Source organism: Haliotis rubra, unplaced genomic scaffold (assembly GCF_003918875.1).
Source record: "Haliotis rubra isolate DU_JTF1 unplaced genomic scaffold, ASM391887v1 Scf251, whole genome shotgun sequence".
Classification (NCBI taxonomy): domain Eukaryota; kingdom Metazoa; phylum Mollusca; class Gastropoda; order Lepetellida; family Haliotidae; genus Haliotis; species Haliotis rubra.
In genome coordinates, this window is record NW_025766570.1 from 536,348 (window position 1) to 552,505 (window position 16,158).

The 16,158-nt window shown below is 47.1% G+C and overlaps 1 protein-coding gene across 1 annotated transcript in view; it reads left to right on the forward strand.

Moving 5' to 3' along the window:
• LOC124279515 (unconventional myosin-VIIa-like) overlaps positions 1–16,158 on the forward strand; it is a 754,149-nt gene that overhangs the window by 313,690 nt on the left and 424,301 nt on the right. Inside the window, exon 24 of the mRNA XM_046715341.1 lies at positions 1,906–2,064. Within this exon, the coding sequence (XP_046571297.1) occupies positions 1,906–2,064 (159 nt within the window). The remainder of the gene's footprint in view (positions 1–1,905; positions 2,065–16,158) is intronic.

The following is a 16,158-nucleotide window of genomic DNA, read 5'->3' on the forward strand; positions in this document are numbered from 1 at the left end:
CTTCGGACACGTCTCAAGATCTCTCGGAGGCTAACCCTTCCCGTTTAGATTATCTTACCACTATGTTCAGGTGGCAGGCAAGAGTACTGGATCACGTGCGTTCTGCCTTAGCTACCACCACTGTGACTAGGAGAACTGGGTTACTCGCTCCCTGTACCTGGCAGGAAGAATTCAAGAAAAGAATGATGTGTGCCCCATTGTGGCTCCCACCTTATTCGCAGAATAAGATCCCAGATGTTTTCTCAGAGCATGCCTCCTTAACCCAAACTGGGATTGTGCTCCGATCTTTTTGTCACTTCGCCACGTTGTCAGCGCCAGCTACCAGCACCACCAACCTCTACCAGTCCAGGAGGACGTCGGTTCGTTGAGCCTTTAGAGGGCGTGGTAGAGGACATCCCAAAGACTTCCATCGTCGTCCCGCCGGTAAACAAAAGGAATTGGGCAAGACGGTAAGCCCAAGTACAAGCGCCACTGATGTTTTGGGCGGTCACGACTGGGACCAATCTCCTCAAGACAGGCTACAAGCTGCCAATAGCCAAGTCGCTGCCTCTGACCACTTTGCCTCGGTCTCGCAAATATTCCATCGTTCAACACCAGCACCTGTTGACCAACATCCAGTCATTGCTGGACAAGAAAGCCATAGAACAAGTGCTAGAACCCAGCAACTCCCCAGGGTTTTACTCTCCCATCTTCTTAGTATCCAAAAAGAATTCTCAGAAGATGAGGATGATACACAATATGGCCACGAACTGTACCTTCCGGAGCCACCACATTTTCAGATGATATCTCTGGTCCAGCTATGAACCAAACTGTCCCCCAAGGATTGGTTGCTCAGTCTGGATCTTCAAGATGCCTATTTACACGTTCCCATCTACGAACCTCACCGGAAGTTCCTCAGGTTCATTTTCGACGGTCACCATTACCAGTGGAAGGTCCTGCCGTTTGGCATTACTATGGCCCCGTGGCTTTTCACTCGGATTACAGCATCGATTTCCCGGTATCTTCATCTTCTGGGGATAGAGCTCTCATGAGCCACAAGGAGTGCCTGCTGCTACGCAGACAGAGGGATTTTACACTCAATCTCTTCTAACAACTCGGTTGGATTGTCAACCTCGAAAAATCCCACCTAGAGCCATCTCAACAGTTGACATTCATAGGGGATTTGTTCCTTACAGACCAAGAGCTTCTGTGGGTTCCACCGGACCGATGGCAAAGGATCCTTAGATATATAAATACTTACCTTACCTCGCTGGATGAGATTGACACGTCACTAGTTTCATGATAGCCTTCAATAAGGATACTTATTGATCACGTTTCCAATCTTTGTATCGCATGAGCAAAGGTAATAGGCACATTACCATGAGGTAAGGTTAGTATTTAAATATCTAAAACATTAAGATTTTAATAATTCTAATTCATTCTTGCTTATGTTGTTTCTGCACAAACATGCATACATGCATGCTTCATTCTTAAAGGATGTTATCTGCTATTTTCAATAGACAATCTTTATTGCATGCATATTATAACAAGGTGATGCTTTAAAAAACAAATTAATTTGTGCATAGTTGCTGCAGCAGGGACTAGTTTCTAGAAATCTCCTGAAGTTTTATGAATGAAACTTCAAAGGCTTATCTGAGAGATACATGTTTTTAAATTGAAAATTGTTGTTGCAAATATTATTTTTCCAGCATTACATTCCTTCTTTCAGAGTTTAGGCTGTTACTCCAGGTTTTTCAATATGAACTTGATATTATTCACTAACAAATGAACATAAAACAATGTCCTAAGGTAGGAACTAGTGATAATGCAGTTCTCTTCTTCCTATTTCATTCAACTGAGCTAAAATATGTCAATTATTTAGGCTAAAATATTAAAGGCTCTATTTTTATGTTTGTTTACTTCCAGAGTGTAAGAGCATTGAGCCCAATTATCTGTAAGGTGTATTTCATGGATGGGAAGACAAAAGCTGTAACAGTCCTACCTTGTGACACAAGTACAGAGCTTTTGGAAAGACTAGCAGAAAAGATTGGCCTTGGAAGTGTGGAAGGATGGGCAATTTATGAGGTAACTGACTAAAATATGTTTTCAAATTACCACATACATACATTCATCTTCAAATTCTTATAATTTTATGTGTGAGATTATGTATGCTTATATTTATCCGTCATAACCTCATTATCTCCCCCGGTTTGAAAAAATAGTGCTATGGCGACCAGCATTTTTGTCCGTCTGTCTGCCATCTGTTTTCAATTTGCAGAAAAGAACTCCAAAACCATTGAATATTTTCTGTTGAAGCATGCTATACATCGGTGACTTTTGAGGGATTCTGCAAATTTTGAGATGCAAACAGATTCTTCTTCAATCAAGTCATAGTGGATCCATTTGTGCCAATTTTCAAACAATACCACATTGATGGCAAACATCCAGACACAGGGAGCACCCGGTATGAATGGAATGATGCATGAGACAACGTTTGTTTGCCTTGGTAGACACAATTAGCTGTGGTGTAGAAGCCAACCATATTCATTGGAAACTCAGCAAATTTCCACAATGGGGAAGAAGAGTAAATTCAGAGTGGATCCACATGGGATTTATCTGTATTGACATCAAGAAATATCAGACGCACATTTGTTCAGCTCTGACTAGGTCTATTAGATTTAAGTATTAATAAAGGTAGACGATTGTCTATAGAAAGAAATATGAGAATATGTCCATTATGCACTTCATCTATTGAAGATGAAATTCATTTTATATTTGTATGTCCATATTATAATGATCTTAGAAGAAAATATATTTCAAGTAATTATCTATCAAAATGTCCAACAATAGCCTTTGTCTCGATTCTCACTTCCAGAAATGAAACTGTTATCCGTAACCTTTTTCTATTTGTAAAACATGCTGTTGTGTTGAGAAATGATAGGTTATCCAAGTAATTTCATGATTGCCATTGTATTATGTATTATAGTTATGTATATGTATGTAACTCCTTGTATATTGGCCGGAGGCCTTGAATACAATAAACTTGACTTGACTTGACGTGATAGGTATGGACCAGGTTTCTCCTTCATCTTTTTGAAAGATGCCAAGTAACTTCTCATCTGAGGCTCAACAATACTTAAGTCTAGATCTCCCCTCTCAAACATCTTTGTAAATCCTGACAGGAGTGAACAAACGTCACACAGAAGCAATCAAACTTCTGGTAGAACATCAGTTGTTTGTACAGACCTTCAGCAGTCACACTCTGTTTGTCACCAGCCCGCTTGTCATTCCCCACACTAACTGCATTCTCAAGGTCAGCAAGGATAGCAGGATAGGTTCTCTTGACAGCATGAACAGCTTTTTCATGACTCAGCCAACGAGTGTGGACAACCTTTTTGATTGTCACATTACACGTGTCTGTGTCATCTGCAGTGTTTTCCATTCTCTGGTCAATGTCTGCATCTGTTCAAAGGCTCTTGGATCTTACAGTACTGTATTGATAGTACTTAAAAAGTCCCATTAACATTTCATCAACAGACTAGATTTCAGTCACTGATTTGAAAGCTGAACTAACAGCCAGTTGCAGTCTATGATTCACACAGTGGACATCAATCAATCTCTCTCTTCAGTTGTGCAACTATGCCATTCCTTTTGCCTGTCATAGCAGCTGGACCATCACTTGCAAAACAGGTCATTTTATTCTGGTCCAGGTCAGTCTCATGTAAATAGTCCTTGACATCCTCCACAATAATGTCTGCAGTTCCATTAGGAATTTCAGCATCTTGGAGAAATGCAAGTTTCGACTTTCCATTTCCCATGAATACAAGGTGATTTCTGGTGGACACATCTGTATATTCGCCAAGCATCAAGCCAAATGAATTGCTCTCTCATCTTCTGTAGGACTTGCTCTTCTACTACCTCAGCCTGACATTCAAGAAATTTCTGAACTGTTCTATGTCCAGTGTACGTGGCATTCTTTCCATGGTTCAGTTTGGCTATATTAAGAGCACCAAGTTCAGCACACATGTCTATGAGAGGTCCAAACATTGTTGTATGCGGCAAATTGTGCTTGATCAAAAGAACAAAACTTTCTGTGCATCTACCAGTGATGAAGTTTCCTGCTCGGAATAACTATGAAATATGTCATTTGCAGACTTCTCGTGCAGAGTAATTTTGTCCAGTCTTACTGTCTGACATCCAACTTGTGTCCAAACCATGGATCCATTTTGTCCTTGCACATTCCAGTTAGTGCAAAGAGAACAAAACATCATGCAGCTTCTTTCACCCTCCTCATTTGCATCCTCAACATATTTTAGCCAGTGACGATCTTGTTTCCACTTGGTATCGAAGACAAGCTTGTTACCTGACTGGATGACAAACGCTTCTCATAGCAAACAAGTTCTGAATCTTCCACATCGGGTCTGAAATACACATACAAGTCAGTTTTAGTTTCAGCCAAAATTTATTGTATTATGTAATTTGGTAATAAGAAAACATCATTTGAATATTAAGAAAATAATAATAGGAAAAATACCTTGTCATAATGAAAATACTTTTTCATTAATATTCATGATAGAAACAAAATGTTACAATAAATATGGCGAAGAACGATTTGTTATGCCACGAGTGGTGCTTAAAATGTTGAATGAAATATATTTTACGTGAGTAATTATTAAATATGAGCTTGGAAATCAGAGAGCACAACCCTGTGAGGAAATGAGTGTCTACCTTTGATGGTGGCGATATTTTATTTTGATGTTACAAATATTTTTCGAACCTAAGTGAGGGAACCTAAGTTCGCTCGCATATAGGAAGACTGATCATTTTCTCCTTGTTGCGCAACCCTTTTTGAGCTACAGTTTGCCTATGCTTTAACGTTATGATAGTTTGGACGCAAACGTCCTCATGCTTAAACTATAATAGTTCAAGGCGAAACTGTGCTTTATTACACTATACATGGTGGTAGAGCGAACTGTATTTCTTTTCTAAGATGCCAAATTGAATACTTTCTAAGGATAATTACGATTAATCTAAGGCAGAAAACAAATGACGGTGTCGGTGACCTAAATTAAGAATCCTCGCACAGGATGGCCCACTAGCAAAGGCCAGTAGGAGCGCTGTTTTAAATGATAGTAGCTTGGATGGATTCAAAAGAAACTCTTTTAAGGCACTGCAGAACTAGGCATAAGTCACACTTCAGAAAGATAGAAGGAGTTGTACGTCCTTGAGCTGGAAGGATCTGATTAATGTATGAAGTGATGAATTAGTTCCCACTGAAATACCGCAATGTCATAGACTGATGCAATTGCCGATATATAACCCTTTATGGTGTTATGTTTCAGTTTCCTAACTTCTCTCAAGAACAGGAGGAAATCCTCAATCAAGGGGATAGACACTGGAGATTCCAAGAGTCCTATGTCTCTTCTCCACTTGACAAATCGATTTCATTTGAGGCTTATAAGGCCTACGTGCTCGTATAGGCGAATAGTGGAAAGGTCAATAGGTAACTCTTGTTCTATACTAATTATATGGTTGCTTATTAAGGGGGGCAGCAACCCCAGTGAGGGGTCCGAGCTTCGTCGTATGACGATACGACAATGGCGGTCCCTAAATGGATATGAATGTGGCCATCTTATTTCCACCTCAGGTAAAAAGCGCCAGGGGGGGACCCAACCCCTGATCAATATTGTCTCTGAAAAAGAATTCTATGATGAATGTGGAGCCTGGGGGCATAACCATAGAATATAGTAGGCCAGCGTATAATTGAAATATTAAATGTGTATCCATGGGTGCATTTAACATGTAGCCCGGGCGATTTGGTGTTTGGGAAACTCTTATACTCTGAAAGTTTGGGGGGGGTGAAACGCCCGAGCAAGATACCGTTGTTCTTAATTTCGGTGATATGACTAGTGATAGGGCCACCCCTGGGAAAAGAGACGTAAGGTGTGGTGAGGGTCATGTTGATCAACCATTTGGGCTCTCTAAAGTCCCCAAGTGTGATGTTGGGTCGATGATCGGGCATTGCCGCCCGCCTATACACGTTGTCTTTCAAGTGTAGGACGTACAAGGCGTCTTCCTCGCCGGGCAGATCGAATCCCTCCGTGTCTCCTAGGTTGTTAAGCGTGGCGTTGGGTCGATGACGATTGGACATTGCTATAATACTATTACAAGATAGTTTCCAATTGTCTTTCTGATAGTAGTTCAGGGGTGCACCTCACCCCCATGAGGTGTATGTTGTCGGGTAGGAAGATCTTGGTGAGGGATATCGTGTCTTCCACGGTCACGGTGACCCCCTGCAGACTGGTGTGGGAGTCGACACCCACCCGCACGTAAACTGTGCAAACGTGATACTGGTGTCGTTTGCGCCACCAGAGTTTGATTCCCTTCACGACTTCGACTTCATCCTGCGATGGTTCCCCTAGGTAGACTTGGATGGCCAGCGTGGAATTTGCTGGTAGACCTTCCAGGATTTTGACACCGGCGAATTCAGACACCACCTGCAATGCCACGTTTTGCACTCCCGGTTTACTCGATAGCATGTGGGCTGCCATACTTGAGAGTGGGCTGATGGGCTGATGATTACACTACGTCTCTGCGCCGGGACGTAAGCCACGAGCAGGGTTCCGTTGTTCACAACTTTGTTAAGGTAGTTGTCTTTGTTCTCCGTGAACACGTAGGGGGAGCCGAGACTAATGTTGAGAAACCAGTCGACTTGAGCGGGTAACAACTCCCACTTGTCGTCGTCAGTGAAGACGAGGGTATACTGCTTGTTTCTAACAACGGCCGTTCTCTCAACATCTTCTAAGTCGAACAGTTTACCTCCGAACGATGGGTATACCGCCCATCTATCATCACCGATGCGGACTAGGTCGAACCGAGTGTTGAGGGCCGCTCCTGAGGTATCTACTATATCACCTAGGGTTCTACCGATGGAGGGGACTTCAACGCATTTGTAAATACTGTTTTTAAGCTGCAAGGCGTATAGTTTACCATCTACTCTGGGGTCATAGAATCCGCGTGTGTCCCCGAGGTCGGAGATCCCCCACATTGATGCATTGTTCCAACTTCATTCCGGGACCTTGTGCGCTAGTCATTTTATGTGCAGCGTTATGCTGAGGTATCCTATATTCACAGGATTATGCTTTATATCTAAAACCGATATTACCAACTCAGGGATGGTGCCCCTAGTTAACCTCTTGTACTCTTGTACTCTTGTACTCGTATTTCTCCGTTTTCACCGGTACGGCTCTCAGTATCGTGGAACGGTGGCCACCTTGAATGTTGTCCGTTGTGCTCAACTGACCGAGATGAATGCACAGCTCTCGGTACGGTACTAGGTCGGGCAACTTCGTGCCTGTGACGGTAGTTGTGGGTTTTATCTCATCCGGCGACATCCCGAGTGTCCTCGCCAATGGTCGGCCGAGCCTCAAGGGGTTTATTCCGTTGTTGGTTAACACCACTGTGCCGTTTGAGTCGTTCATCTTGAGTTCGGCTCCCAAGGGTTTGAAGACCTCATCACTTAGCGAGCACACGCTGTAGTAGCCGTCAATTATCTGGTTGCGGGTGCCACTGATGAACAGCTTATTGTTGCTGGCGTTGATGTTGGTCCATCGCGGCAGGTAGGTGATATCGCAGAGTGCGACTTCGAGTTGGCCCGACGTGTTATCGATCGCGTGCATCAGCTGAACGGACTCACCGCTCGTTATTCCTGGAAGTGTTACGTACATGTTAGAGTATATATACCCATTATATAATACTTTAAAAATGTACAAACCGGGAGTGTTTTACCCTAAACTGGACATAGATTTCCCGCACATGAAGATCGTGGTCGACGTGGTCGGGTTGCACTTCGGAGCCCAGTTCATAGATGTGTTTGACCGGTATAAGCTTTCGGTGACTAACGTCAAGGCAGTCCACGCCTGGTTCAACACCCCTATGCAGTTCTGGCAGAATCAACTCAACTTCGCCGTCTGGTGTGCGACAACTGGGTGTGGCTTGACATTGACCGACACTCGGCGGGGACCGCTGAGTCAGTCTGTGTTCACGTTTCACGTGTACTACCAGGTCAGGCGTATCCTCAAAGAGATCAGCGCTCCGCTCCCACAGGACAAAGCATGGGACGCAGTAAACAACCCGTACGATAGACGGGCCTACGAACGCGTTTGCAATGAATTCGAACTAGACCCGAAGACGGATTGGCCTTTGTCGGGCCCGAACCACGGGTTGGGTATCCCCATCGTTCACAACATGCCCCTCGTGGAAGCCAGCGAAAAGATGAAAGAATGGGGGTACAAGTCGTATCATCACATCACAACAAACGAGTGGGATGACCGTTACATGGCTTTCGATGACAGCAAGGATTACCGAGTCTGGAGGTTCGAGCAGCCAGCCGCGGATGACTGGAAAAAAGTTCATGCTGGACACGTCGAGAGGGTTCACTCGTGCCGGTGTAACCAGATTGAACGACTCGATTCGAACGTACGTGTGGGCGCTGTTGGGTGCGCAGACGCAAACGCTTTCCAACATCCTCGGTAAGGGGACTGCTTACGACGCTCAGAAACAGTTCGTTGTTAACGTCGAGGATGCTATCAATGCTCCAGTTGATCTACCGAGTGCTATCGACGCTACCAAGACGTGTTGGAATACGCCCGGTCGAAAGTCGACTACGTGTTCGACGTGGGATTGTACATGGCTCCGAGCGATATGCAACTGAGAGTAAAAAAAGTGGTGGGTTACAACAACGAAATAGTCATAGCCACGGCCGACCAGAAGTTGGGTGTCAATGCAGGCATCAACGTGAGTCACGTCCCACCTCCCATGGGTGAAACGGGTATAGTCGTACCACCCCCGAAGCCCAGGGTTCAACCCACACCACCACAGCCCCTGCCACCACACCGGGTGGCTGAAAACAAGGAACACATCGATCGTAAAACAGCGCTGGTGGTTGGCGGGATCGCGGTCGGTCTCATTTGGTTAAAAATTCCTTAGCCGCTACGTACACCAGCCCAGCCACGGCGACGATGGCTGCCCACAGGTTTTGACCGAGCCACGTGACTGTTTTCGACAGCGTGCTCAGCAGCCACGAGACGATGCTACCCAGGATGCCGGGCAGGGCTTTGGCGGCCTTACCCGCGAGTTTAGCCAGGGCTTCTCCGAGTGATTTCAGATGTTTTTTTATCCAGTCTCTGACGTCACCACCATTTGATGGGGTGGGTGTACCACCACCTGGTAGACCCCCACTCAGCGATACGACCAGGGTTGATATGATGAAGCCCAATGCAGTCAGAATGCTGGCGATGGTGATCCCTTGCTCTCGGAAGAGGATTCGGATCCTGTCAGCCAACGTTGTGTCCTCATTCAGGACTAGATCGATGGTTTCCCACACGCGGTTGATCTGAGATCGAAGCTGGTCCCGGTTCGAGGAAGCGGATTCCAATCGAGTCCGCCTCTCGTCTTGTAAGTCACGCAACCGTTTTTCGATGATGGGTTTCAGAGACTCGTCAGCCTGACTGAGTTTTATTTTCTCGCGAGCGATGTGCTCATCGATTTCGTTCAGTTTCCCCATATTGTTCACGAGTTCTCCACGAATGGTTCGCAATGCCCTGTCTAGCCCTCGCAGTTTTCGAACAGGAAATTCGAAACCCGGCAAGGGTTTGTCATTGTACGTGGCCAATATTTTTTCGAGACTGTCTGATGTTTCTTTAGCACGTTGCGGTATATCACCTTCACCGCTGAGTTTGGCCCTGGCTGCTTGCAGATCTTGGACGACCTTCGGGGAAAGCTTAGGCCGTGCGCCACCGTAATCTCTGAAGCCTAGTTCATCACGGATCAGTTGCCTCCCACCAGGGCGATTGCCTAGCGTAGACAAGGCAAGCGGTTTTCTCGTGTGTTTGTTCATGAGATCGATCCCCGGATGAGCTTTCAATCGCAGTGTGCCCTTCTTGTCGATGGTAAACTTGGAAAAGTCTCGTCCCCACGGATTGACGTAGTTTCTATCTGACTTCAACGCGTCGTAGTAGTCGTTGACGGTCGATTTTAAAAGTTTGTTGCTAACGGTGTCGCCCATGAATGAGGTGTCATCGTAATCCCCATCATCGAGCGCACCAGCACCCATATCATCCATCGGGATGTCCTCATGACCGCCTTCAGCCATTAATTATATTAAACTTTTATATTTTATATATATAACAATGTACGGTAGGAAACTAGATCCTTTCCGAAGATCAAGAGAGCCTCTAGGCGTCAGAGCCGTGCGCCAGTCGGTGACCATCACCAACAATCCCAGCAAGATAGACCAGAACCAAACGCTGCTGGTTCGATTCCCCAACCTGGGTGAGAATGACCTCATCGTACCAGGCACGGTTCGACTGACGTTCAACCTCACGTTGACCTCCGCCAACGACAAACGCGAGCTCGTGCGGAACGTAGGTCGAGCCATCATCAAGAAAACCACCATCAAGATCAGCGGCAACGAGGTGCTGAGCATCGACGACAGCGACGTGTTTCACTGCTACGGGGACCTCTGGAAAAGCGAGGGAGAACGCGTCAATGACGTGTACCAAGGTATCAGCAAATCGACTCGGTTGCGCGTGGGGTACGGCTTCACGCAAGACCAGCTAGACAAGATCTCAGCGGGTGAAAAGGCCATCGCCCAAGCGTACGGGAGCCGGTTCTGCGTGCCGCTCGACTTCGAGTTGCTCACGGGACACGCGCCGTTTTACCAGGCCGCGCTGGGTGATAGGCTTGAATACGAGCTCACGTTTAACGACTACAGCAAAGTCGTGCGTACGCCGAACGGTGATGAGGCCAGTTATGCCATCGACAACATCTCTCTGAGTTCGACATGGTCACTAGCCCGGAGCTGGCCAGGCAGGTTCGAAACCAGTACTCGGGGAAGGTGGCCATCCTCTACGATAGGGTCCTGCAGCATAGAGCGATCATACAGGATAAGAGCGACACTGTGGAACATCAACCTAAACGTGCCGGCGCGATCGATGAAAGGTATCCTGATCGTCCCCGTGGAGGATTACGAGCCCTTCCAAAGGGACAGCGAGAAGTTTTTCAACCCCGAGATTGAAAAGGTGGAAGTGACCATCGAGGGCGTGCCCAACCAGCTGTTCAGCGCCGGTATGAGGGCACACCAGCAGTGGGATGAGATAACGAAGCTACCGACCCGACACCAACACGTCATCAAGGACCTGGACCTATCCTCCGTGCAGATCGGTGAATACCTGACCACCAAGTACGCGCTATGGTTGGACATGCGATCCACGGACGATGATCAATTACATGGCAGCGGTCGCCGCATCGACAACGGCAGCGAGGGGATAACCATCCAGATTACCAAGAAGGCTCAACCCGCGGGCAAGTTGAAATTATATCTGTACGTGATTATGGACGCGCAACTTAATATAGAGAATGGGAGATTCGTGCAAGCCATCTATTGATCTACCCCGCGACCCGCACTGCGCCATAGTGTGCGGGCAGACGGGCTGTGGGAAGACCGTTTTCGTGTTGGATATGCTGGAGGGGTACTACCAGGATGTGTTCGATAATATCGTTATCATGTGCCCTACTTTGCACATGAATAGAACGTACACGGAAAGACCTTTGGTGATGACGGACCCGGACGTACACAGAGTCGACCCGGGAACACGTCTGCAGGACTGGTTGAAGGCTTATCACGGGAAATTTAAAGGGGAGTCGACGCTGTTTATCCTGGACGACTGCAGCGCTAATAAAGAGATAACAAAAAAGAGAGACATGCTATCGTACCTGGCCTTCTCCGGCCGGCACGCAAAGCACAGCGTCTGGGTGCTAACGCAGAAGTTCAACTCGGTGTTGAAAGACCTCAGGGAGCAGACGCGATGGGTGGCCTTATTCCACTGCAAGGACAGGGATTCGTTCGAGGAGTGCTTGAGAGAGAACGATGTGATGAGCAAACTAGAACGGGAACGGGTGAAGAGGCAGCTAGCCGAGACGAAGCATGTTAAGCTCGTGCTCAAGACCGACCAACCCGTGGACTATCGGGTGTTTTAACTTAGCAATGCAAAGCAAATGCTAAGCAAATGCTAAACAATGCTAAGCAATGTCTTAGTAATTAAAAGTTACTATTCTATATGGCTTGTGAAGTGCTCATCGTGTGCAATTTAACCTTCATCTCGCTGTGTTTCGCCTGTATCGGTTATTATATCATAAGAATTAAGAATCGCTTGTTACATTATAGGATGGATTGCAACGACCTGCTCGAACAACTGTTGATGGAGGGGGATAAGCGAGTGATGCCTGATGATGACAAGCAAGAGAAACTAATGGCGCTGGCGGTCGGTGGCAAGGCTAAACAATACTTTGGGGACTATGCTTCAGATAAAATCAAGAAACTACCCGCTGATGAGGTTGATAAGCTGTACGCGAGATACGAGTCCCGGCTCGGGGCCGAGATGACGAAGACTATAGGCTCGACAGTGGCGCAGATCTACACCGGCATAGCGTCGTATGTCCTCCCCATTCCCCCCAGAACGCCGGCTTTACCTGTGGGAGGACCTCGAGAAGGACCCCTTTATCCAACACGCTTTGAGCGCCGTCAGCTGCCTGCTGTACCATAAATACGGTATGTTCTTAGCCCCGGTGACAGCGGCGATCATCACGGCGAAGCATTGTCAATTTAAAGAGGGGAATAATAATCATAATAGTATACAAGATGGATGCTCCAGTGACGATAGAGGAAACACCGACAGGGGGGAACCCCCTACAGGAGGCCCCAATAGGGGGGAACCCTCTACAAGTCACCAAGCAGAAGAACCCTAAAAGGGTCGCCGCCGGTAGAAAAGGTGGTCTAGCCAAGCAACATAAGAGTAACTATATATGGATTGTAGCAACTGCTGCGGTTGCCGCGGTTTTCATGCTTTATAATAGGCCACAAGCACCACCCCACAGGCACAAGTAGAGGTAAACCCCGTAGGATATAAATATATATTTCTATATCATATACATCATGTCTGAGGGGAAAACGTTCGTTAACGAAGCATACCACGCCACCGTGGTCGCCGGAAGCGCCGGTTGACCAAGATGGGACTATCAAGCTCGACTTCGACCTGGGATATGGGCATTTTCATCAGAATTAAATATAGACATGGATATCCTCGTGAAGCAAGGGATCATACTGACAGGGAATATTTTGATGACATATATAGGATGGCTACGTGCTATGATGGTCGGCGGGGCTTTAGTCAACGCCCTGGCATTTTCCGGGAGTAATTACCTGTTCTCGAAATTACGGGAGTCGAACGCGGCCGAGGTAGAAGCGGAACGAAAACGGCACAACATAGCCGTGGAGAAACTGCAAGCTGCGCAAGCTGAGTACGCGAAGAAACGTATGCAGAGGCTCGATTACATTAACGAACGACTCCAGCGTGAGAACCATGCCGTTAAAACGTTCCATGACGTCGACGACGCAGCGAGAGAATACTACCTACTAACCGGCAAACAGCTCGAACCACTCCATGAGCCCACACTTGCTCAGTACTACACACCATCCCCGGGGCAAAAGGACCGAGAACTGACCTTCGTCGTGCTGGGTCTAGCAGCGACTGCGTTGATCGTAAAGCAATTAAACTAGGTCCCCATATGAGTATACCAAAGATGAGACCTGCCCCGTACCGATGCCAGTACATACTTATGGGGAAGACCGAGACCTGCGGTAGGAGATGTAGGACTGAGGGGTACTGCTGTTTTCATAGGAGGTGTTTCGCGAACTACACGTGTTCCGTGTGCGGTATTGGAGTGAAATGTCACTACTGTTTATGTAAAGCCCACGGGGCAAACGTAGTCAGGCACCAGCTTATCTACGAGAAGAAAAAGGACTACATAAACGAATGTAGGTGCCTCCTTAGTATGGAGATCTGAGGGGAGTTACCTCCCTTCCCTAGACTGTGACCTAATTAGAGACTGTGTACACCTAGGTATAATGATGAATAGTCTACAGTTCGTGGAAGTTGAACTCAGGGAATGCCTGAGAAGCTGGCAGATGGATTTAGGCAGAAGTATAGAGGTTGGTGCCCTCAAACCAGTAATTGTTGGCGAACTCCATAAGCTGGGGTGCTGCTCATTTGCAATCATGGTGAAAATAGGGTTTGATGTACCGTGGGAGGATGGGCACACTTGGAATTACTTTGATGGTGGACGAGCAGATGTATATCATCACGGGGAGATAGATATGCTTGTCGACAACTCGTTGCAAATAATACAAAACACCCTACTATGCTGCGCATGTTCCGGGTGGGTCGATGAGGTCTATCTAGATATTTACTAAGGATTTTACTAAGGATTTTTGATTAAGGTTGGAGGAGTTACCTATGGTTGGCGGCCCAATTAGAGATTGTATACACCTGGGTATAACAATGCCTACTGTCCGAGAGCTCAAGCAGATTGCGAGAGAACGAGGTGTAGTGGGTTACTCCCGAATGAGGAGACCCCAACTGTTTAGATTACTCGACATACAACCCCCTCCCACGGTGAAAACAAAACTCAGAGAGCTGGGGTTGACTGGTTATTCCCGTATGAGGAAAGCCGGGCTAGTCGCACTGTTATGTGAAACAACTCAAATGAGGAAGCCCGAGAGCTGTTAGTAGGTTATTCCCGTATGTGAGCTCATCATCAGCACAGAGTCGTTGATCTAGAGTTCGTGCTCACTGAACACGCTGTAGGTAACTATCTGAGAGGCTGGCGCATGCATGTGGATAAGAACATAGACATCGGCGACGTCAAGCCGCTGATCTCTGACAAAGTTAATGAGGAACTGAACGATTTGGGAAGTCTAAAGTTTCAAATAACGGCAAAAATGTTGCTCGATAAACAGCAGAATGGTGCCATTGAGTACGTTCAGCCTTACTTCCGGGGTAAACAAGAAGTCGTGACTCATGCCGAGACTATAGACGAGTCCATCGATACCAGTCTTCAACAAATACGGGAATATTTGGAACGCTTCACGCACAGGGGTTCCGGGTGGGCCGTGGATAAAATCGATAAACTCTATCTAGACATAGCTAACTACGTACCGTTCAGAGGCGGATCGTACCTAGACTTGCCCCCCTACTACAAGAAAAAACAGGCCATGGTCAACATCAAAAACAGAGGGGACGATTGCATGAGGTTAGCGATCAGGTCAGCCTTGTTTCCAGCCGACGTTAATTCGAACAGGCCTTCTAGCTATCCCCAAGATGATGGGCTCAACTGGGCTGGTATAGACGAACCCACCCCCATATCCCAGGTCACCAAAATCGAGAAACAGAATGATATAGCCGTCAACGTCTTTGGGCACGAAGGCAACAAAACGATCGTGCACAGGATCAGCCCAATGGAGGGTCGCCGCGTGATCAATATATTCATGATCCAGCGAGGTGATAAGTATCACTACGCGTGGATAAAACACTTCAGCAGGCTGTTGTACGACCAATCGGCACACAGAGAAAAGAGTCACTTCTGCGAACGGTGCCTGCACGGCTTCACCCGACCCGACCTGCTGGAATCACACCGGGAGGATTGCCTAGGCGTGGGGCAGACGGCCATACGAATCGACATGCCCAAGGAAGGCGACAATGCCCTAAAATTCGGCAACCACAAGAATCAGATGCCAGTGCCTTATGTCATCTACGCCGACTTCGAAGCCTTGATCAAAAGCGTTGACATCGGGCCGACCCCCAACACGCACAAAACGCAGGAGCACGAGGCCTGTGGGTTCGGATACGTGGTCGTCCGATGTGATGGGGAAACGAAAGCTCCCGTAGTGTACAGGGGTCCCGACGCGGCTGAAAAGTTTCTAAAGTGCTTGCAATGGGAAGAGAAAGCCATCAGGAAGAAATTGTACAATGTCGTCCCCATGCGTATGACCCAAGCCGACCGGCGAGCCCACGGCTGCAGCACTCACTGCCATGTGTGCGATGGCCCGCTGAACGGCGATTCGGTGAGAGATCACTGCCATGTCACCGGTGAGTACAGAGGCGCCGCTCACAGCGCGTGCAACCTCAAGCTCAGAATCAACCCCAAAACGATCAACATCCCCGTGGTCTTCCACAACTTGAGAGGGTACGACTCTCACTTGATCATGCAGGCCATCGCGAGGGTCGACGGCAACCTGACGTGCATCCCCAACAACATGGAGAGATACATCTCCTTCAGCCT